The sequence below is a fragment of the Momordica charantia genome (genome assembly GCF_013281855.1).
Source record: "Momordica charantia cultivar OHB3-1 chromosome 5 unlocalized genomic scaffold, Mcharantia_2.0 BLBB01000005.1, whole genome shotgun sequence".
Taxonomy (NCBI): domain Eukaryota; kingdom Viridiplantae; phylum Streptophyta; class Magnoliopsida; order Cucurbitales; family Cucurbitaceae; genus Momordica; species Momordica charantia.
The window spans coordinates 2,375,253-2,398,314 of NW_028275163.1; the positions used below are offsets into that span (position 1 = coordinate 2,375,253).

The 23,062-nt window shown below is 32.0% G+C and overlaps 4 protein-coding genes across 7 annotated transcripts; 2 read left to right on the plus strand and 2 right to left on the minus strand.

Annotated features, from left to right (window-relative positions):
• Positions 1–2,554: 2,554 nt before the first annotated feature.
• Positions 2,555–5,150, minus strand: LOC111016277 (DUF4378 domain protein). The gene is made up of 2 exons (XM_022291592.2): positions 4,233–5,150; positions 2,555–3,021 (listed from the first exon to the last, which is right to left on the minus strand). Exons 1-2 carry the CDS (start codon positions 4,866–4,868, stop codon positions 2,650–2,652), a joined length of 1,008 nt encoding a protein of 335 aa, XP_022147284.1. The 5' UTR covers positions 4,869–5,150; the 3' UTR covers positions 2,555–2,649.
• A 1,323-nt stretch (positions 5,151–6,473) lies between these two features.
• Positions 6,474–9,680, plus strand: LOC111016237 (Protein kinase superfamily protein). Of its 2 annotated transcripts, none has more exons than XM_022291548.2 (9): positions 6,474–6,718; positions 7,163–7,316; positions 7,388–7,478; positions 7,591–7,665; positions 7,760–7,848; positions 7,961–8,079; positions 8,353–8,493; positions 8,805–8,881; positions 9,340–9,680. In XM_022291548.2, the coding sequence occupies exons 1-9, from the start codon at positions 6,631–6,633 to the stop codon at positions 9,484–9,486; spliced, it is 981 nt and encodes a 326-aa protein (XP_022147240.1). In that variant the 5' UTR covers positions 6,474–6,630; the 3' UTR covers positions 9,487–9,680. The 2 variants fall into 2 exon arrangements, with proteins under 2 accessions (XP_022147240.1, XP_022147241.1); XM_022291549.2 differs by having other exon boundaries at positions 6,479–6,732.
• On the minus strand, positions 9,619–14,412 carry PFC1 (Ribosomal RNA adenine dimethylase family protein). Of its 3 annotated transcripts, XR_015790958.1 has the most exons (11): positions 14,105–14,410; positions 13,468–13,617; positions 13,197–13,253; positions 12,582–12,680; positions 12,224–12,319; positions 12,027–12,111; positions 11,332–11,384; positions 10,928–11,011; positions 10,513–10,623; positions 10,097–10,431; positions 9,619–9,816 (listed from the first exon to the last, which is right to left on the minus strand). XR_015790958.1 is itself a non-coding variant. In XM_022291563.2 (10 exons), the coding sequence occupies exons 1-10, from the start codon at positions 14,345–14,347 to the stop codon at positions 10,366–10,368; spliced, it is 1,044 nt and encodes a 347-aa protein (XP_022147255.1). In that variant the 5' UTR covers positions 14,348–14,410; the 3' UTR covers positions 9,818–10,365. The 3 variants fall into 3 exon arrangements, 2 of the variants coding, with proteins under 2 accessions (XP_022147255.1, XP_022147256.1); XM_022291563.2 differs by lacking the exon at positions 9,619–9,816 and having other exon boundaries at positions 9,818–10,431; XM_022291564.2 differs by lacking the exons at positions 9,619–9,816; positions 13,468–13,617 and having other exon boundaries at positions 9,818–10,431; positions 14,105–14,412.
• A 3,156-nt stretch (positions 14,413–17,568) lies between these two features.
• Positions 17,569–18,613, plus strand: LOC111016335 (uncharacterized). The gene has a single exon (XM_088124458.1). It carries the CDS (start codon positions 17,647–17,649, stop codon positions 18,388–18,390), a length of 744 nt encoding a protein of 247 aa, XP_087980584.1. The 5' UTR covers positions 17,569–17,646; the 3' UTR covers positions 18,391–18,613.
• Positions 18,614–23,062: the final 4,449 nt, after the last annotated feature.

Sequence of the window (23,062 nt, forward strand, 5' to 3'; positions counted from 1 at the left end):
TATTGTCAATAAAGTTTTCTACCTATTTCATTTTGGTCTCAAAATTTTGGATGATTTTGTTTTAATAATTGAATTCTTTATAAAATAATATATAAGGTATGCGATTGCTATCTTAATTATTGACTTTTAAGTCTATACGATTTTATTTCTTAAAATTTTCAAATATTCTACTTCAATTCTTATATTATGCCTAAAGAATGATAAATCTTTTAACAAGAATATAATATAGATAAGTCATCTTTTGTAGATAAATGCTTGAAGCCTCCGGTCAAATTATAGATTTAATTAAACAAAATTAAAAATAAATTATTAATAAAAAAAGTCAACTAAAATAACTATAGTTTCCTATGCAAGTTTAGAAATTAGAAGAACACTAGATGGACTAAATAAATATCAAAATAGTATTTAAAAGAGAAAAACAAATGTGAATATTCTAACTTTTATTTATATTAAAAAATCAAACTTCGACCCATTGATGAGATTATTATTAATTATTATTAATATGATGTATTCTTAGTATATTAATCAAGTTAATTATTATTATTATATATATATATATATAGTAATATTATATTTTGACCGAGTTGATTGAAAATTAAGGCGCAAAATAGTTTAGGCAATGCTAAACATGTAGGTTTAGAGCATTGAAATAAAAAATAATAATAATAAAACCATAGGGATTGAAGAAATAAAATAAACTTTGAAAATAGAGATTGTGTCAAGAACAAGTTATAGGATATTTAAAAACTAGCATTAGCTTTAATATCCTAAAATCACCTCATAGGGAAACGCCAGATTTTATTTTTTATATTACTAGTTATCAAAAAATACTCTAAGTATAATAATAATAGTAATATTATTATTATCATTGTAGATTAGTATTAGATAGTGATCTCGGTTCAGCGAGTCCTTTATTCCGTGATAAACTGTTGGCACCAATTCTCCATTTTGTCTCTGTGGATCGAGATATCAATGTAAGTGTCTAATACACTATATCAATAATAGACATCTATCATTGATAGAGTATATGAGTGATAGACCATACCGTTAATAAATGTGTATCATAATTGATAGATTATACCATTGTATATACGTATAGTAGACTATATTATCGATAACCACCTAATTTATCATTGATATAATATATCAACGATAGAGTCTATTGTGACAGAGTCTAATAAAATGACGCGAAAATATCTAAACAAAAATGCCATATTTTACAAAATTAAAATCATGCGGCTATATTTGTAATTATTACAACAATATATGGTGTCAGAATTTGAACCTATGTAAAAGAAAGAAGTAAAAATCTTTACCATTATCACCCATTAAAACTTACATTTATTTTACTTTTACCATTAACACCATTGATTCAAGGGAAGCAAAAGCTTTGAAGAAGGGTCAAAAAAGACATTCCACATGGATGAAGTCAAAGCAAATGGCTTTGCCAAATCGTAAAGCATGGCTTTTAAGTTTATACATTTATGAACTACCTTGACTTTAATCAGCGTGATGCATTTTCTATAGGGGTATTCTATAGATTTCTTTACGGAAATCTCCCTAGATTTTTGTACATTATATTAAATAAAAATTAATTCGTAAGTCTAAAGTTTTAAACAATTCTAATTAATCTCAGTTGATACATTGTTCATTGTCTTGAGGTTGGATGTTCAAATCCTACCACCATCATCCACGTTTGTTGTACTATAAAAAAAATATCTCCAATTAATTTGAAGAACGAGATTGTCATATTAATATGATTTTGACACGTAGGTATGAAATAATTTTGTTCTCCGAACTTCATGAATCAAAATGATAATTTACTCTTTTGCGAACCAATTTTGATAAACTTGAGTATAACTCAACTATAAGACACCTATTTTTTACCACGCGAGTTTGAATCCACACCCTACATTTTATATTTAAAAACTTTTTTTTAAGCAATATTCTTAAAAAATTAACTTTGACAAAATTGGTATACGCCCTTTGGAAGGAAAAAAAAAAGTAAGTATACGCCACACTCATAAAACCAATCACGTGTACCAATTATGTCAAAAAAATAATAATAATAAAATAAAAAAAAACCATAAGGTCGTTAAAAATAAGTTTAATATATAAGCAACTTTGCTTAATAAATAATTAAAAAAAATGTGTTTACTTTTAATTAACATAATTTTCACTCTCTAATCTAAAATTTTTTGATCCATCTCTCTAACTTTTTCCTTTTCTTTCTAAATTTATTTGTCTCACTTTTACTTTTATTTCAATCTCTAAAAATTTTATATCTAAATTTTTATTTTCTCTCCCACACTTTAATTTTATTAATCTGGAATGTAATATATATTTTCAGTTTGAAAACAAATGCTACTATAATTTTTATATCAAAATTATGTTTAAAGTCATGGAGAAGTAAACACAAACAAAATTATTATTAAACATTTTTTACAGAAATAATTATAATTTTAGAGTTAGAAATCAATCAAACATCCGAACTTAGCTCAGCGGTAATTAGCACCCAGTTATGAGATTACTTTTTTTTTTTTAAGTTCGATAATAAAAAAAATTATTTGAATCTCATTAAATTTTCCAACAAAAATATTGAATTTTGAAGCAACTAGCCTACAAAAATGGGGCATGAAAAATTCCCACTTAGAATTGGAAAATATCAAATAGAAGCTCATAAACCAAAGAGCCCAGAATCCCCCTTTCAATTTGAAGCCCTAATTCCACTTTCTCCTCATTACCAAACGCACTCCATTTTCCCTCTCTCTCCATTTCTCTCAAATAACCTTCGTTTCCCTTCCGCAACCAACACCGCCATTTAAGATCCTCTTCGTCCACTTCACTTTCTCCAGATTCCGTCAGTTCTCGCCGGAAAAATTTCACCAACAGCCCATCCGGGCGGCTCTCCGCCGTGCTGCAGATTTCCGAGAAGGAAATCGCGGCTTCCACGTGCTCTAACACCCGCCATGCCCTCTCTTTCAATACATCTTCTTCTTCTTCTCTTGATAATGCTTCTACCTGCAAAATGTTTCAGAGTTTGTTCCATATCAGATGTGGTTGAATACTTCCAACTTTTTAATTTTACAAAAATTTCTTATTATTTAATAATGGATTTTTATGCCTTAATTAAATTAAATTGATGAGTTTTTTTAGTTTCACACACATATATATGTTTGGTTAAAATTATAGGGGGGGTTAGCCAAAAGAAAAAAATAAATAAATATAAGGTAAAAATTAAAACAAATCTGTAATTCGATCAGATGAATTGAAATAATAGATTGAAAATTGATACAAGGTACAAAATGATTTTTTATTTTTTTACTTTTATTTTTTAAAATTTTAAATTTGAAATAAATTTTATACTTGAAAAACATTTTTACCTTTGAAAAAAGCATGTTAAAACCTAAATTTTGAGTTTTTTTTTTTAATTTATATTTTTTGTTAAAATTATTGGTTTAACTAGCAAGAAAAAATAAATATAATGTAAAAATTGCAACAAGTTTATGATTCAATTGGATGAATTGAAAGATAAAAATTGATACAATTTGACTAGGGTAAAAAGATGAATTTTTAATTTAATTTATTTTTTATTTTTTAAATTTCTAAACTTAAAATAAAACTTATACTTGAAAAACATGTTTACCTTTGAATTTTTTTTTTTCAAATCTAAATTTTAAAGTTTTAACTTTTAGAAAATTACGCATCTAATTTGAATAGTATATATAAATAACCAATGCTATCGTGTTACATTTCAATTAATTCAAAAAAATAAATATTTTATGTCATTGACCAAATCTTATATGTAATTAAAAACTGAGACTTCAAAGGTTGAAAAGAAGTAAAACAAATAAATAAAAAATTTAAACACGAAATTTAAGATTTAAGGGTAAAAGTTTAGAAATTAAGTCAAATATAAAATATTCTTTTGACCACTTTTGGTATCTTAAGAAGAGTTCTATACTATGTTTAATAAATATAAAAAGCAATATAATTTTTTATTATTATATTTACAAACAAAAAAAAACATTTTAAAATATCTGATCTCAGTCTAGTAGTCAGTGTGGTGGGCAACAATGTGATACTCTGCGGACAAATCTAGTTTTGTTTGAAGAGATTTGACTTGAACAAACGGTTCAGATTGCTCTTGGTAAATCTAAAACGAATCCTACGGTCACAAAAAGTCAACCAAGTTAAACAATGACGGGTGCGCAGTACTCAATTATGCTCACCTTTTTGTCGTCTTCCTCCAAATCTTCACCAGCACATAGGAAATATTTTTTCCCAACTTCGCCGTCGTCGGAGCAACCCCTCCACGACGGCGACGGCGAATCCTCCGCCGTGAAATCGCTCTCGCACCAACTGGAGCTCTTACTGCTAGTCGCCGTCGTGGTCGTGGTAGTCGTGGCGGCGGCCGTATTACAATCCGGCGAATCGGCGAAATCAAGCGGCGGAGCCTCCGCCGCCACCGTCGTCTCGTCGACCAAATCCCGGAACGATCTCCAGCGTATGATGTCCTTGATTTTAACAACGAAATCGCCTCCGATTTCTCTCTCATCTCTCTCTGTCTTCCCCAGCAGCCGCCGCGAGAGACTTCTCGGCAAAATCGGAATCGAGATCGAGATCCTCTTCACGGCGCGAATCGCCAGAGCTTTAAACGACGCCGTTCTGGATTTCGAAGAAGCGATTCCGCTACTTTCTTGGAGAAAATCTTTGAGCATTCTCGTCGATTTCGATCCGAGTACGTGATCCGTTTGGGGGAAAGGAAAATTAGGGGATGACAGAGTCGCCGCCATTGGAGCAGCTTCAAGAACAGAGCAATGAAGAAACGAAGAACTGCAGATCAGTGAGTGGGAATCGAGAAGCATAAGATTTATATAAACGGATTTGGAAAGGGGAAAGTGAGAGGCAGCTTCGGAGATGGAGTGAAAAATTTAGGGATTGTGAGATTCAGCCATGGCGGATTACAGATTTACTAGAACAGGAAAATTGGAAATAAACTATACGAAAAGGACAAAAAATGGCAGAGAGATTAAGTTGCAGAAGAAATTTGCCAGGATGCTTCGTCTTTTTTTTTTTTTTAATTAATTTACCCATGTGATAATTTTGTAGTTTTCGACTTGATGTTGTCAACCCGAACATAGCTTCAATCAAAAGGTGAAGCATTATGTTTGATTTTACGTGCTATGAGACGAACAACTGATCGATTGATTGAGATTTGAGTGTACATTAGTGTGGTTGGAGGTAGCAATGAAAAACGATGTTGTAAATTACTTAATAGAAACAAATAGATATGTGGGGATATTGGTCTCGTCGTGATGTTTGTTTTACACGCTTAAAACTTAGTTCAAGTCTCGGTCGAATTTGATATATAGAGCGAGAGCATATGTTTATATCTTATTTATCATTCGTGCAAACCAATTCTATCTCTGACTAAAAAATCGTAAGTTTGAATCTCCACCTCACATGATATTGTTATATTAAAAAACATTTGTTTTAGATCTATATTTAGTAGTATATATTAGATCTATTTTTAGTATCGGAATACAATTTTAAGTAAGTAGTTTCTTGATTGAACTACAATCTACTTATTCTAAGTGACTTCATCTTCATATGTGTTTCATTTTTGTCAAATTTTTTAATTTGCTTTTTCAAACTATATATAAACTTTTTCATCGCTAATCTATATACAAAATTTCAGTTGATATTTAAACTATAAAACTATATATATTATGTTATGGATCATAAATGGACTTGTAATGTGATGAACAGTAGAAGGTTAGAAGAATCAAGTCTCTTTTGAGGGATCGAAAGAATGACCGACCTTCACACTTATCCAACATTTTGGACCCGATAGCCCGACCTTCAGCAACGAACTATCCGACACTAAAACTGTCGGTCAAATACCTTATCAAATATTCAACCTATAAATAGAGGGCACTGGTCAAATTCTAACTTGATCTTAATATTAAGGTTAAACTAAAACTAATTTGAGTTATGCCGGTCTAAAGTGACACTTAAGCTCGTTCCAAGTCATTCCTTTAACCTTTCCGACCTTGATCGAAAAAAGTTGCATAAAATTGAGTTACTATGAAGGATTATTTTGAAATAATAAAGAAGATATTAAAAGATACATTTGAAACTTTCTAGAGTTTATAATATAGCCTTTAACTCTATTATTCTCCAACATCTTGAAGTTTTTTCTCTTACTCAATATTTCTCGTTCTAATAAATAAAAAGATTTACAAAATTTATATGATTTCCCAGCGTGGTGTGATCTCTTCAAAACTTGTTACTTGTTAGCATGCATCCCAAAATTATGAACTTATTTTAATTATTCAATATTTGCAATTATTTTCCTTTTAATTGGGTAATAATCACATTTTATATGCTCATTTAAGTTCATGTTCATCTGATAATTAGATGAAATTTACGAAAATTTTCCATCTCGCTTTGATTCTACAGAAGGAATCAGCTTCGACGGCCTAGATTTCGAGCTGAAGGAGAAGTAAGATGCGGCGTCGTTTCAACAGTGTCCCTGCCGATTGGCGACACCCATAAACCAATCGGCATTCTCACCCACACGGCCACGCCATTGGCCTCGTGCCGTCCTCCAAAAGCTTAAAGATAATGGCGGCACAGTACTTTGCCTCCTGTTCCTCCTCTTCTGTGCTTCGTCCTCCCCGCTTTTTCTCCGGCAAACGCCGATCATTCGCCGGTGAGTCCGATTAGGTGCAGAACCCACTTCTTTCTTTCTCTCGAATCTACAGTTTTCTTTCAATTTCGGGTTCAATTGGCCTGGCCCTCCCTGTTATCTTGTGTTCTTTCGTTCTGAATTTAAGTTTGAGGGTTCGTTCGGTGAGGTATTTGGGGGTTTCTAGCCTTCTACATTGCCCTTCCAATGCCCCTGAGTTTGTGTTGTGTTCTGTTTACTCTTCGTCTGGTGATTGAGAGTTTTGTTAGTGATATTTTTCTAGTTTTGTTTGAGATTTTTCTGATTTGGGTCTGTTAATTGCATTTGGCCTCTGTCTGAGGAAGTTGATTGGTAGATTGTTGTTCATTTCAAGCATGCAATTGCTGATATTCTAGGTTAGTTTGGTACTGATGAACTTTCTTGGTGATCTGGGTTGTTGATTGAACTTCTCATTTTCAATCGTTTCAGTTGCGGCAATGGGTGATGATCCGATAAAAGAATGGATTCTCTCTGAAGGGAAGGCAACACAGATAACAAAAATTAGTCCGGTTGGTGGTGGCTGCATCAACCAGGCAAATCGTTACGACACCGATGTGGGGTCTTTTTTTGTGAAAAGGAATAGGTAAGAACTCGTGATTCTTCTAATTAGCAGATGATGAAAAGAAGTTATGAACTGTGACAAAACTTCCTCAGGAGCATTGGACCCTCAATGTTTGAAGCCGAGGCTCTTGGTTTAAGTGCAATGTACGAAACCCAAACTATCCGTGTTCCTAAACCGTTCAAGGTAGTCGATGTGGCAACATTTTACCTTCTACTATTCACTCATAGTATGATCATAAAGTTGCATTCCATTCTATGACTAGAAATATAAACTGAACTTAGTCTACACATTACAGTTTGGGTCCTTACCTTCTGGTGGTTCATACATCATTATGGAATTTATTGAATTTGGTTCCTCTAGAGGCAATCAGGTGAGAAATGGGCCGTCCTCTTTTTCGTGGGTATCGATATGGTGAATATGGGTTTGGCAACAGAACTTCTAAATCTACCCTTTACTGGCCTCAGTCTGAGTTGGGAAGAAAGCTTGCTGAAATGCATAAAGCAGGAAAATCTGATAAGGGGTTTGGTTTTGATGTCAACAACACCATTGGCAGGTAAGTTCTCATGAGTTTTATCTGCTAGTGTTTTAAGCAGATGCATTTGCCATAGACAAGCACCATTATCAGAAAATTGAGTTCTTATTGGCTTTTATGTCTTATGTTCCAGTACTCCACAAATAAACACTTGGTCATCAGATTGGGTGCAGTTTTATGCAGAGGAAAGATTAGGTTTTCAGCTGAAGCTAGCACTTGACCAGTACGGCGATAGAACGATTTATGAGAGAGGTATGTCTCAAAAAGAGCAATGAGATTACTTTTTAGCAGTATGTTGACTGTTTTTTCAATTTTAGATTTGAGTAATAAAAAGGCTTTTATGCTCTTGCCATATACTCCAAAGTTAGTACGTGACTCTAAAAGGGGTAATGTCACTCTTGATTGCTTTAGAAGATATGGTATTAATTGATCTATTCTTTGTATAGACAGCTGCCCTTGGCTATCTTTCTGGTTGAACAATTTTTCTGCTATGAGAATGCTTCATGTAGTTTTTGCATTTAACAGGACAAAGGCTGGCAAAAAGTATTGGACCTCTTTTTGATAACGTCGCAATCGAACCGTGTTTGCTACACGGGGACTTATGGAGCGGAAATATCAGCTCCGACAAGAATGGAGAGCCTGTTATACTTGACCCTGCATGTTATTGTAAGTTCAACGTTCCTCATGCCTCATACAATTACAATTATATGCTTGGTTTCAAAAAGTTCCCAAGTACTATGCAAGTATCGGTTAGATTGAATCAAATTTCTTTGAAGTTGAAGCGGATACAGGAGATCTTAGGGGTAGATAAATTGAAGTTAAAATAACCCCACCACTAACTCGATTGGGTTTTTTTCCTTTTCCTCGTCCTTCTGTTTTTACATTTTGATCCAAAGAATTTACAGTGCAGGAGTTCAACATCTAACATTTGAAGAAATTCATTTACCTCTTTGGTTTCTATGGCTACATTTTTTCAGATGGACACAATGAAGCAGAATTTGGAATGTCATGGTGTGCTGGCTTTGGAGGTTCTTTTTATGATGCTTATTTTGAGGTAATATTATTTTCCAAGTTAATGAACTCTTGATTCCTGTTTAATGTTTGTTAATTGCCTCCTTCCCCCTCTTTTCCTGTCTTCTCGACATTGGCTCATTCAACTTGGAAGAAATAGAGCATCCCAATTATCTAGAAAGGACTGATTTTATTTTTTAAAACATTTGTGGTACCTGAATGGTAAACTATGAAGTATTATACGATTTTTCTTAGAATCCTTCATTGGGATGAGTCATAAAGAGTCGGATCAGACCAATGTCCCTTCATGTCCAATTGATGTAAATTTACACTACAACTAACCAACATAACTACCATAAGAAGTGAGATTAGACTAAGGATTTTGTTCTTAGCTTTCTGTTTGGAAATTAAACTTGTTTTCTAACCATTTCTTCCTTTGAGCTCTTGGCTAACTATATCTCCTAGTTTTTACATTTTGAGATTTTTGGCTACTTTGTTCAGGTTATGCCCAAGCAACCTGGGTTTGAGAAGAGGAGAGATCTTTATCTGTTGTATCATTACCTGAATCATTATAATCTCTTCGGTTCTGGTTACCGTTCATCTGCCATGTCTATAATCGACGACTATCTGCAGATATTGAAGTCTTAGGAATCAGTTTTCAAGTTAGGTTTGTTTGGTGGTTCATAGTCAATTTTGCTGCTGCCCTGTCGTACTTATAGCTGTACAGAATCTGTATCCGTTTCTCCCCTTCTAATCATGCTTCTCTACTTCTCTGTAAAATGCTCAATACATTCATGTATAATATCGTTTGCTTTAAATCCAAACTTACAATTTTAAGTTCATGTAAGTGTACATGATTGAACTAAAAAAAAGTGCATAATTGAGACAATGAGCGCGTAGCAGTTTACTTACTTATTTGAGTACTCTTGCATCGAAGATGAACGAGGCAGAGGTCAAGCATATATCCCTACAGATGGACTTAACCAACAAAATGAAGAGATGTATTATTTAAGTTTTAATCCACTGATTTTATCATTTCCAACACTATAATTCAGCTACATAGTTTACTAATGGTTGTAATCGCAGCAATAAAAAATACAACTTGAAGTACATCACGACCAGAGTTTATTTCAAATTCCAGCATGAAAAGGAATCATTTCATTGTAAAATGAACGGTAACAACAAAGTTAGTTATAAATGACCAATAAAAGGGGAAAGAATAAGAAATTAGAAGAATCCCCCCTACTTTTTCACTTACCTAGCTTGCATTGATCTTTCTCTTAGAGCTGCTGCAGAAGCTTCCTCTTTTTTCCTTCTCAGTCGATTTCTTGTTTTCCCACTCCTTCACTTTCTTCCCTTTCGTTTTTTGATGTAAGCGTAGAGATGAACAATGGGTGTTTCTTATACAGATACTGTCCTTTCAACCTCCTTTTCAGAGCCACCATTCAAGCGTTTTTTGGCTAATTGGTGGTCGTGAACAAAGTAGGAACTTGGATCGATTATCTTTTCCAGTTAATGCCTCAGGAACTACTGCCTCACAATCAAATTGTGCAACTTAACAAAATCCTCTAAGCTTAGCTCCTCTGGTCTTGACTGCAAACAAACCAAAGATAACGAAACCAATTAGTAGATTTTGAGGAACCAAAAAATTGGTTCAGTAGAGATATGCCTTACAGTTGCTGGAAGGCTAGAATATTCCAAAGCTCTTTCTATCTCAAGGGATGTGCATATGTGTTGAAGTGATTTTCGTAACATTTTACGCTTGCCATTGAATGCTGAGTTAACCTACAACATTTTACAAACCAAGGGATGTCAAAGGACAGAAGAGGATACATTAAGGAAAAGACCAAGATACTGTAACAAATTGATTTAGTTCATTAATTTAACTTTAAAAGTGTGAATACTGTGGAGATCATATATCGTTGTACTATTCAATAGCAGGATAGTCTGCAGCGATAGAGGTATATGGTAATAACATGGTTTTTGCCAAAACATTATAGTCTAGCACAGTTTTCCGCGAGTAGTAAACTAATAGGTATGAATTAAGAGCAAAATCAGTTTTCAGGAGCCAGGAAAGAAATATAAGAACCATTGAGAAGAAGCTTTTGGTGGAGGAAACTGCAGGATAGTCTGCAGCTTGCTTCAGCTTGAAAGATACAACGGCCGCGTCAACCTGTACAAGTGTAAACAAGTGGACATATCAGTTCAAATAACAGCATACTCTAGTCGAACATTTTATACAAGAAGCCCAAATTTTACTGAAGAATCAAATTACGAATGAGGTTCGAAGTAATTCCATTTGTCCAACATTTTTCTCTACGTTGAAGTTTCATTGTCCTTTATTTTTTATCCACCTCATTCATCTGGCCGAAAAAATTTAGAAAGAAGTTCCAAAAGATGTTTATGGTCATTATTTGAAGGAACTTCCCGTAAAATTAGAAGAAAAATAGTAAGTAAACTAGCAATGTTATCTCACAATTATAAATCACTTACGTTAGGCTGAGGAAAAAAGTCTGTCCTTGGAACTTTAAATTTGAATTCGGGATCTGGAAAAGAGAGTTTATTTATAACCTCATACAAAAATTGCAAGTCTTGAAGATAGATATATGCTGTTGGTTATTTGTCGTTTAATGCAACATTTGGTGGTTATTTATTTTATTTTTCATCAAAGACTAATGTAGCTAATCTCTATTTAAAGCATTTTACAAAGTTTAACTTATAGACACGTCTAAATCATTGTATTATGTACATTTAAATCATTGTATCATGTAGGTTGTCGAGGTTTAGTAATTTGGATCAAGTATCATTTAATTAGCCATTTTTAGTCTTCAACCAAATGATGATCTATATCTTAGTGCATTCATAAATTTTGAAGCACGCATCAGTAACACACACAAAATTGTGAACATTATCTATAATCATTGCAGATGTCTATAAACATCTATAGCACATGTCAAACAACTCCCTCTATGATTTATGCTAATTGGGGACCGCTTATTAATTCAGTGTAATTTCGTCTTTCATATTTTTCACTTTTTCTTTTATTGTTTCACTCTTTCGAGTTTGTATCCTTGAAGACTTGTATTATCTTTTCATTATTTCAATGAGAAGTTTTATCTTTGTTCAAAAAAAGGACAGGTCAAACAACAAAAATTTTCAATTTGGAAATAGTACGACTTGTGGAATACCTGAATAGAAATTAACAAATATATTGATGGGTCGATATTCAGATGTTCTCAGGGATGCTTCCACTAAGCGTAGAGCCGTCTCCTCCTAATAGTTATAGCAAATTAGCAGTACTCATAGAAATGACTGAAGATACCATAGCTAATTGTCAGGATCCAACCATATCCTAAACCTGTTCTTCAAAGCTAAGCAATATTACCTGGAGTAAAAGAACAACCTCCGAAAAAATTTCTCCCATTGGAAGAAGTTGTTTAATTACATCTGTACTTATATTGAATGGTATGTTGGAGACTACCTGCAGACAAGAAATTCAAGTAAGCTAATTTAGAATAAAATAGTTCGCTTTAAATGGATACAATATCTGGATCATAAACTAAACCATACTTGAGTTTCCCAAACAATGTATTAAAACATGACAAACACTTTATGAACAAAACAAAAACTTTAGCCATTACATAATAATAAGATCACAGAAAATGGTTACAGCACTGGGCATACTCTGACATAAAATAAGCAAATATGAATAGTTAAGAAGCATATCCATTAGATGTACTTACTTTTGCAGGTTGTGATTTTGAATCTGACAACTCCATACCTTTGAGCAATGACATCATATGTGAACTCACATGACATTTAACAAAGTCCTCATTTAGAACCTGCATATTTTAGTTGGAATAGTCACAACGTTGTCTATATTGTAAGTGTGTGTTTAACGTGCCTTTCAAAGTATTTGTGGAGGACTAAAAAGTATTTTTCAAAAATTGGTAGTGTTTGATTAAATTTTAAAGAGTGCTTTTAACACTTTTTAAAAATATCGAAGTAGTTTAAGAAATCTTTAAAATAGATAAAAGGTACTTAAACTGCCTTTAGATGAAGCATTTTATTAGTTTTCTTCCATAAGTTTTCACCAAAAGAAAAAAAAAAGTAATTTCTTAAAAACTCTTTTTTCGAAAGGCAGCCCAAATATACCCTGAGACTAAAACGTAGTAAAATTTATATCGATCTACACAAGATTTACTTGGTGACCAAATTATCAGTGGCTTTCTCAGTTGACTTCATAGTGAATAAAATAAATAAGAAGAAATGAAATACCATATAGGTGTGATGTTTTCAAAAATGCAAGATGTTTTTGTGCTACCAAGTTATCAAAAAAGAAAAATAATATAATTTACCTTCAACCTGTTTGTGCTAGCAAATCTTTCATCCACAACAGCAGCCATGTATGGATCCTGTACGATTAACATAAAATCCAAAATAAAGTAAAACGGGATATTAGAATGCATAGTAGGAGTAAAAACTAAACCTGCATCTGAGAACGAAAACTTCAAGTTCTTGTTTACATTGAGGACAGGATATTTTAAACAACTCCAAACAAACATTCTACCATTTGAACATTTGATATCTAACACTAACAGAAATCGCACATGAGACGAAAAAGCTAACCTTCTCAACTGCAAGCACTGTGGCACCTGAGTTAATAAGGATATTGGTTAACGACCCTGTTCCAGGCCCAATTTCTAAGACCACATCACCCTCTTTAACATTAGCTGCAGCAGCCAGCTGCTGGTTAATTGAAGAGTTCAGCATATAATGCTGCAAACATACAAATTTGCCAACAAGTGAAGGAAGGATATCATAGACTACTCTTAATGTGGTCCAACCAACAGCTACTCATCTTTTGAGAAAGGATCAAATCAAAATTGCAGTTTACGGTATTTAACACATTAATTCATTCCCAATACCCTCCAACGTCCCATGTTCAAACCCCATATCGAAAACTCAATAACTTAAAACCTTGTGGTCTCCTAGGGCTAGCTTTGGATGTGTGAATCAGTAGGATTGGCCCTGGCATAATGCAATGAATGAGGCCAAAAAATTCATTTCCTAAATAATTTATATGAAGACAGAGAGAATAAACGTTTCCAAAATTATCCAATCCTTGGTGTACACTCAGAAATCCAGACAAATTAGAAACTGGGTATTACTAATTACATTATACATTTTCCAGTTTTCCGAGTAATCCAAACGCAGCTCAATGAAACTATCATTATACATTACAGTACGGTATTGAAGAACTGACCTGGCCAAGAGATTTTCTGGGCATTCGGCCTTTGGAATTGAGAGCTCTTAGAGTGGAATGGTAATCATCTGGATTGACTCTTCCTCCGCTCCTTACTGTAGCAGCTGAACAAGCCACGAACGGAGTTTCTCGGCGTGCGCCGGCGGTGGCAGAACTCACCGGAAAATAGAATTTAGGGCTCTGTGTGGAGCTCACTGGTGAAATTGGCGGGAGGAAGAGATTTGGAAGTGACGGTGCCGCCATTTTCTCACTCCCCACAACTCCCTTCTCCCAAACGGACAATCGTAGATAAAAAGGATTTCCGAATTGAATAAAGATAAAGATCTTCATTAGTTAATGCCAAGAAAAATGAAAAATATCTCATTAAATTTTAGTCTTTTTTTCTTATTGACATATCAGAATTTAAATTCCAATTGTGTAATTATATAATTATGTTTTCATTTAGTAATGTTGTTTCACCAAAAAAAAAAAAAACTCACAATATATGTTTTATTTGTTAGAGAATTTGAATTTATGATTTCGAGAAAGAGGAGATGCATTTTCGACCTCTTACAAGTCTAATTATCTACCGATATAACATAATATTAATAATAACATTGTCAAATGTAGGTGGTTGTTTCTTGTCATGAGCACATGCAACGAAAAGATCGAGAAATAACGAGTAATGAAACAGTTCATATATTGACATTTTGTGGGCATTTCCAAATTTATGCTTTGTTTTTCCTATCATCCACTAATCATATTGTGTTATATGATCAATCTTTATAATTTTGAAATAGAAATATGAAAGAATGACCAACTTCTCTGTCAAATTTACCTTCCAGTACCAACCGAAAGAGAAGAAGAACAAAACAAAATAAGGGAATCATGAGGCACAGTGACTCCTATCTTTAATTGATGGCAATTGTTAGTTTTGTTTCTTTAATTAAATATCTCTCTTTCTTTCCTTTTTTAGTTCGACAAGAATGGAGCCGTAGAAAAATTCAAACCTCGTACTTTAAAAAAGGTAAATAATGTTTTGACCAACCAAACTTAGGTCATTAGTTTTTTTTTTTTTTAGTAATTTCTATTATAATTATATTATATTTTGTTAAATTTGGTGAACTAACTCTAATATTTAATAATAACATATACATAAAAAAGTAATATTTTCCTACTTTTTTTTTAGAACATAATATTTTCCTACTTACTTGGTATAGCTAAGTTTTTTTAATTAGTTAAAATGGAATCTATCATTAGTGAGATTGTTTACAAATGGAAGCCACCATTTAATGAAAGACAACACAATTAAATACAACAATTAGTTGACCCAATAGGTAACATGTTTGTCTTAACCTTATTTAATATGGACAATCGATGCTTCGGTTTATAATATTATTTTGTTCTACAACTCTATTCTTTATCCAAAAAAAAAAAAAACCTATCTTTTTTTCATCCATCCCTAAATTTTCTAATTTTTGTAAAATAATATTGAAATATTACAGTTTATTAATCAACATAGAATTTCACGCAATTAAATTAAATTAAATGGGCATATGATACGCAAGCATCGATGAAGGGAATATATATAACTTTAACATTTCTCCTTATCATGGTTTATGGTTTGATCCTGCAGGTTTCTTGTTCTAAAATAAATATTGAAAAACACACTTAAAATTCTGACAATCTCTTTTGTGTAATTATGTTTTCCATAAATTTGAACATAAACTTTTTCACCAAACACGAACTAGCTCGATTAATCAAAATTTTACAAAAATTTTATCAAATTTGAACTCAAGTATCTATCCATCTCTTATCCTCTAGTTCAAATTTCTCTCTCAATTATGTAATTAATTAACGAAGAAGTTGAAGCTCCAAAGCAAGTTGAGAGATGGTTTCCCAAAGTGATTTCCCTATCCAAATCAAAATAGAACCAATCAAAACGACACAGTTCCGGAGCCCACAGATGACGGAAAGTATAATTCTTCATCCAATTGCTATATTCCAAATATTAACTCTTTGTTTTTTTTATTAATTACTTTATAATTAATTTTCCTCGCCGGATTTTTATATTATAATTTAACGCTCCGTTTCCGCAAGCCGACAAAATCGAACGGCCCGTTTTGTGTCGGCTTCCTCGTGTACTATTCGAGCTGCCAAGCCAAGCCATTTAGCCACGCTGCTTTCACTACTCTAGACTTTTCTAGCTATTTAACATAGATTATTGACCTCTTTTTAGTGAATTTGAAATATAATTCAGATCATTAAATCATTTCTATAACATTTTCATTAAAAATATATAGTCTTGACCAACATTGAATATTTTTTAGAATTTAATTGACTGTCGATTTTTCATCGGTGATCAAATTAGAGATAGATCATTGTCAGAATCAAAGTATTTTCATTAACAAGTTGTAACGAAAAAATATTTTCAAATATGCCTCTCAATTAGTATACATGTTACATGAAGTAGAAAATTGAGAATGATTCGAGTTGACGTTATTTATACGTAGTATATTGTTGAAGTTGTTTCGACGCTCAAGTTAACTAATAACATCCAGAGATGAGCAAAAGAAAGAGTTTTACTCTGTGAGATTTTATATAACATACCATGATTTAAAAGAAGCCCTACTTATACTTAATTTTGAATGGTTGATATAATTACGTAAAAATGATCCCAACATTTTTTATTTTTGCAAAAGTACTTTTAGATATCTAAAATCACTTAGAAAAATGCATTAAATACATTCTAAATTAGTAATCTTAAAATAAAAAAGTTTAGAAAAAGTGTATTATTTTTCCAGAGTCATCTCAAATGCATCTTTCGGGGTTGAATTCCCCTTCCTCTTCCTTACGACGTACTCCAATCGTACACCATTTGGCTTATAAACATAAATTTGGAAACCAAATAACATCTCTAGTGTTCATTTAATGTTTTATAATGGATTAAAACCAGATTATTTGTAAGTTATTGAAGGAATCAAGATCCATTTAGGTACCAAAGAATAATGCATATAAGAATTAGAGTTGGTAAGGCTTTGGGAAAAATCCAATCTTCAACTTTCTTTGCTTCTTGTCTTCTTCCCTCCGGCAACCTGGTGGTTGTTGCAATTCTCCTCCCCCATTTTAGCCTCACAAAAGCCCAAGCTTGGCTGATTATGACATGTCAGGAACTACATATCAACACATCAAAATGTTAAAAACACAACAGCACTCGAGATACTAATAAAAATAATTCTCTTCATCTATATACCCATGATCTCTCATTATTTGACTAATGCGGGACTCTATTCGCATTCCCAACACAAAATGGATTAAAAATATTTATTTAATTTATCTGCCTACGTTGAAATGATGATTCAGCCTCTCATATGACAATTTAACGATGAAGTGAGACTAAATTGTTAAATAAGTTTTTTCCATAAAACCAAACAAAACCGAACACTCACTTGATCGAGATGGGTATATGCCCACCAAAAGATCCATTATTTTCCACGTATATAAACCTTCAAATTTCTTCTTCTCGAAAAAACAACCAAAATTTTAATCCAACGACTTTGCCGATGGCCGCCGTTAGAGAAACCAAGAGATCCGCCGCCTCCCCCTCCGCCGCCGCCCGCTGCAAATCACAGTCACAACCCACGGCCAGGCGGTTCGTCGGAGTCCGGCAGCGGCCGTCCGGCAGATGGGTGGCGGAAATCAAAGACTCCTCTCAGAGAGTCCGCCTCTGGCTGGGCACTTACGACTCGCCGGAAGAAGCCGCCAGAGCCTACGACGAGGCGGCCATCGCCTTACGCGGCGAGAATGCGAGAACCAATTTCGTGTCTCCGGCCGCCGGCCGGTCACCGGAGGCCAAATTTTCCGACATCGGCGTGCTGAAAGCGAAGCTGAGCAAGAATCTGCAGGGTATTATAGCGAGAACGAGCGAACAGAGCAAATCGCTGAAAAGCAGAGTGAGCGATCGGTTCACTTTCGCGAACATTTTCAATTTCCGAAGCTACGAATCGGTAACAATGGCGGATTTGAAGGCCATGGACATGGACAAGGTGGGCGTACAGCCGAGCATAATCGTGCCCCATGTGGAAACCGATGAGCCGGATTCGTGGCAGAGCGGCTCCGGTGACGGATTCCGGCATCTGGGGTTGAGCTCCGATGCGGCGGAGGGCGGCGGAGAGTGGTGGGTGGATCGATTGTTGGAAGATGGTTGGTATTGTGACGAAGGAATGAAGAACAAGAGGTTTAGGGTTTCTTCTTCGGTGGTTGTTCCTCCAACTTTTAGTGGGTCTCAAAACTATGGTGAAAGTTAGTTAATTTTTTTTTTTTGGGGGACAAATTTGAATTGGGATTAAATGGAATTTAGCCTTTGTTGGTCGGATTGAAATTATATAATGTATATTATTTTAAACGGAAATTTGAGAGATCACACACTACAAGATCTCCGACTATGCTCAGCTTGACTTTCCGCTCTTGCAATCTCTTTAGACAATGATTTCTTGGTTATCGATGTCATGTCTCGAAAGTGGTCTTAATTTGAGAGTCTTTACTTTTTTTCGAATTTTAGTGGGCCGTTGAAATAACTTTGAATGTAACTCTTGGACTCAAATCTCATTTTATTTACAGCTCGGGATTCGGATTTATTCAAATTTGGTAATAAGTAAGTTATTAGTCCACTGTGAAACTATAATAGCTATTAGACTAACTTGAGTTCAGGGCCAAATTACCATTTAATCTGTTTTAGGTTTACTTGGATTGAGACTAGTTTGTATTATCAAACAACTATAAAAAAAACATGTGACAATTTATGATTAATCGAAATCTATCACTCACGGTAATATAAGTGGAGACTATAGAAACTTTTGATATTGAATGGAGGAAGATGTTACACTTGTTATAGATCTAGATTGAAACGTCTAGAACGACTCCTCATTCCAGCCATTCGTCTCTTCACTCTCGAGATGATTGAGTTTAATTATAACAGTTTTATAAATTTAAACAGCAATCATTATCAATTAGATTGAAATTTTAAATTGGTGTCATTTTCTCCATCTATGTTACAAAAGTTGAAACTTTAACCTCAAAAAAAAAAAATTGCAGTCCAAAAAAATTACATAAATTCAAAATTTACAACTTCAAACTTCCCTTAAAATAAACTTTTTTTAATTGTGTTCAACCAAAACTTGTTTGTTTTTTAAATGGAAGAATAACTAGTACAAAAATATTAATTCTTAAAAAAGTGATTGCATTGAAGTTTCCAAATTCCAAGTGACTTCTTCATACTCCAATTATGAAATGATGCCATAATGGTTCATATTATGAGGATTGGCCCACTATATGTTACTTAAATAAATTGCAATTTTTCATTACTTTAATATTATTATTATTATTATTATTATTTTTTATAGTAGTATTTTTGTAAGTTTCATTGTCTTGATTAATCTCATGTTTGGATTCATGATTGATGCCATTTGACTTCTTTTTCTTGTATCTTCTATCTTGGCTATAAGTAATTAACATATACTTGACTTAGTAAATAAAAGTAATAAATAGTAAACATAGAAAAAACAAGTTAGGGTTAGAATAAAGCAATTGTCTCATATACATACTTTTATATATATCAAGACATTTTAAATGATCAAACCTGTGGGATAGATATTTTAGAGTGCGTTTGGTTGACAGTAAATATGAAAACAAGGTATTCAATGAAAAATGATGTTGTATTTCTTATTTCCATTGTTTTCATGTATGTGTTTGTTGGTAGATTTTAAAATAAAATCTCAATTTTCTTTTTTTTAAGGAAAGCACAAAACACGATTACATCAAAAGTCCAAACATTCCGCAGCAAGCGCATCCGAAGCCTCCATCGGCCATTCCTCTAACAAAATCGAATGTTCTCGACGCAGTAATGCTCTTCGCACCAAAATGGGAGCAAATTCATTTCCGTTTCGTGAAACTGTAAGTGGCATGAAGTAAGTGTTAGCTACCAACTAAATATGTTGTTCAATCTAATATAATATAATATTAATTAATTAATAGTCTCGTTACAAATTTGTATAGTATTATTATTCTACAATGTTATATAAATCACAATATATTATATTTTTTTTAATTTAAACAAAAAAAATAATTTATAACCTAAAATAACATATTTATCAAAATTTTATAATTTTTTCATGTAATTTCACATTTTAAAGTTTCAAATTCAAAATCTAAAAAAAACATAAAAAAAATGTTGTTTCCATCATTTACTATTTTTTGGATCACTGAATTCAGAAAGCAATTTTTAAAACAAATCTGTTAAAAATATACATTCAATAAATTTGAAAATAAGAAATTGGGTTCGGGTATTTTGAGTGATTAAAAATTTAAATACATTCAAACATCTATCTCTCTTCTTATTTATTGTTTTTTTTTTCAAGTTTTTTTTAATAGATAAATAAAAAAAATATAATATTTCTTTTTTCAAGTTGATTGTATTTAGAATGATCCCAATCATCATTACTTTAACTATCATAATAAGTTATGTTACATTATTTATAATTAAAACAAACAAATATTAAAACCATGCCTCGACCAAGGGGCTTCCGTTGACGTTTTTCAAGTGACTTGAGAATTCATGTATGTAATAATGTATTAATTAATCATGAGGTCTATTGAACTTTGCTTTTTATTATTATTATTTTTTTTAAATTTTCCATTTCATTGCTTTTTGTAATTCTATAATTATTTTTCTGGGTATTTTTCGCCAACTTTATTTTTTATTGATTAATTTCATGTGCTCAATCATCATAGATTTGGGGCACTATTGCTTATTTATTTAATATAAATATATGTCAAATAATTTCCCTTTTTAATTTCGAAAAAATATATAAAATATATGGCAGAAATTGTGACTCCCAATCGGTTGGCTAGTACGGTGATGTTTTCGTTTATTGTTTAAAATAAAATTTCTTCTGATTTTTCCCCAGCATTTTGAAAAGTATTATTTTATTATTTTTACTTATAAAATGTACGATAGGTAAAATATTAAATATAACCTAACAATTTTGAATATTTATTTAAAAAAACTAATTTTCATATAAAACGTTTATTTTTTTCTAATTTAAACTTTTAAAGAACAAGCTAAACATGTTTTTATTTACTTTTTTTTTTAAATAACAATAAACAATTATCGAATGCAATTCTACTTTTCTTGATTGAAAAATAGCAGACGATAATTGATAACCAATAAACATGAACGTTACTAAATGATTATTTAGACTCCATCTTTTAGCTTCTCTCCATTTTCTTGACTTTGAAAATATTATTGAAAACGATGAAACAATATTTTTCTTCCCCTTATTTTGACTAATGATCCGATCTCGGAAGAGACGATCTCAATTGAGAGAAAGCAACAAAATCAACCACCAAATTGATCAAAATAAAACCAAACTACTAGCTTCATTTCTTGGTCTAGTATTTTACACTCTCTTTTTGATATTATGCATCATACATTTCTTTTGTAATATTATATTATAAAGGAGGGGGAGTGAATTCAAACTTAAAAAGTTATATTCTTGAAGTAATTGATATCTTAAATTATTGAAATTTAACAAATGGTCAATATTGACCCTTTTCTTTTAATCAACAATTTACAGGTGTTTTTACTTTTTTGGAAAGCAATATAATACTAGAGTTTTTATTCATCGTTAATTTTCCAATTGCAATAGAAATTATTAATTTTCAGATTATTAATTTCTATTACTACTGCCACAGAAACAGAATTTGTCTACTTATAAATATAGAAATGCTATTTATAATATTTATTATTCCATTTTTCAATGAAAACATTTGGTATTTATATTTATTGTACAAAAAGAAGTTTCCAGTGACCAATAATACATATTTCTCACACGTGGGGTAAAAAGTGACTCGTACGGCATATTATGGAAAATAGATGGTCTCGCACGTGTAGGACGCCACGTCATTATATGGATAAGGATGGAGCTTGAAATATTATCTGCCCAATCCTAACCGTTGGTTCCTAAGTGAAGATTTAAATCCTAGTCGTCCAATTAAAGGCTCCCTCTCCAATTATAAGTTTAATTCTATGGGACCATTTTTTTTATAATATAAATAAATATTATATTTATTTTAATTTATATATTCTCAACTTTTGATCAAAATCTTCTCTCGTCCAATTTCTACTTTTAAAATATTTATTTTAATTTATATATTTTCAATTTTGGTTCATTTTGGTGTTTATATTTTCAAAGCATTCATTTCGGTCTATATATTTTTATTTTTATCTCGTTAATTATTTTGATCAAAATTTTAGCATATACTCCACTAACTAAATTTTTAATATGTTGTCCCAATTTTGTATTTAAGGATTTATATTGAATATAAATTCGTGTAAAATTTTACAAATAGAGTCACACTTTTTAGAAATACCGATACCAAAATGAATGTTTTGAACATGCATAAACTATAATGAACAAAGTAGAAAATCCATAGACTAAAATAAAACAAATCAAAATTACAACGACAAAATATTATTTGAACTTAAAATAAAATCTAGGTTGATAATGAAATGTTATAAATATGTCAGTCCGAAATTATGGACAAAACATTTATAATACTTCACATTTATGGATATAATAAAAATTTTGATATATATATCAATATCATTGGTAATTACTGTTAAAAAAATTTATAAAGAAAATCATACTTGATAAGTTTTATTATAATACAATTTCATTTTTGCAACTATGGCCATGCCACTAATATCTAATTAGGTAACTGCAAATCTAATATAATTTACCTAAAATATTTGAAAAAATAAAATTAAAAAGGTATTTGCAAACCTAACAAAAATTGCAACATTAAGTTTAAATAGATGTTTTAAGATAATTTCAATTAGTAAAAAAAATGTATAGTTGTTATAGTTAATTAAAGTGTAGTGTAAATATATCAATTTTTTTTCTTGACACAAATGATTCG

Excerpts from the sequence above, each read along its gene's own strand:
- LOC111016277 (XM_022291592.2), bottom strand. The coding sequence starts at position 4,868 with ATGCTTCTCGATTCCCACTCACTGATCTGCAGTTCTTCGTTTCTTCAT. Across the intron at positions 3,022-4,232 it reads TGGAGGAAGACGACAAAAAG|GTAGAAGCATTATCAAGAGA; the intron begins GTGAGCATAATT and ends AACATTTTGCAG.
- LOC111016237 (XM_022291548.2), top strand. The coding sequence starts at position 6,631 with ATGGCGGCACAGTACTTTGCCTCCTGTTCCTCCTCTTCTGTGCTTCGT. Across the intron at positions 6,719-7,162 it reads CAAACGCCGATCATTCGCCG|TTGCGGCAATGGGTGATGAT; the intron begins GTGAGTCCGATT and ends CAATCGTTTCAG. Across the intron at positions 7,479-7,590 it reads GTGTTCCTAAACCGTTCAAG|TTTGGGTCCTTACCTTCTGG; the intron begins GTAGTCGATGTG and ends TACACATTACAG.
- PFC1 (XM_022291563.2), bottom strand. The coding sequence starts at position 14,347 with ATGGCGGCACCGTCACTTCCAAATCTCTTCCTCCCGCCAATTTCACCA. Across the intron at positions 10,624-10,927 it reads CCAAAAGCTTCTTCTCAATG|GTTAACTCAGCATTCAATGG; the intron begins GTTCTTATATTT and ends AAAATGTTGTAG. Across the intron at positions 10,432-10,512 it reads ATTCTAGCCTTCCAGCAACT|TCAAGACCAGAGGAGCTAAG; the intron begins GTAAGGCATATC and ends GTTTGTTTGCAG.
- LOC111016335 (XM_088124458.1), top strand. The coding sequence starts at position 17,647 with ATGGCCGCCGTTAGAGAAACCAAGAGATCCGCCGCCTCCCCCTCCGCC.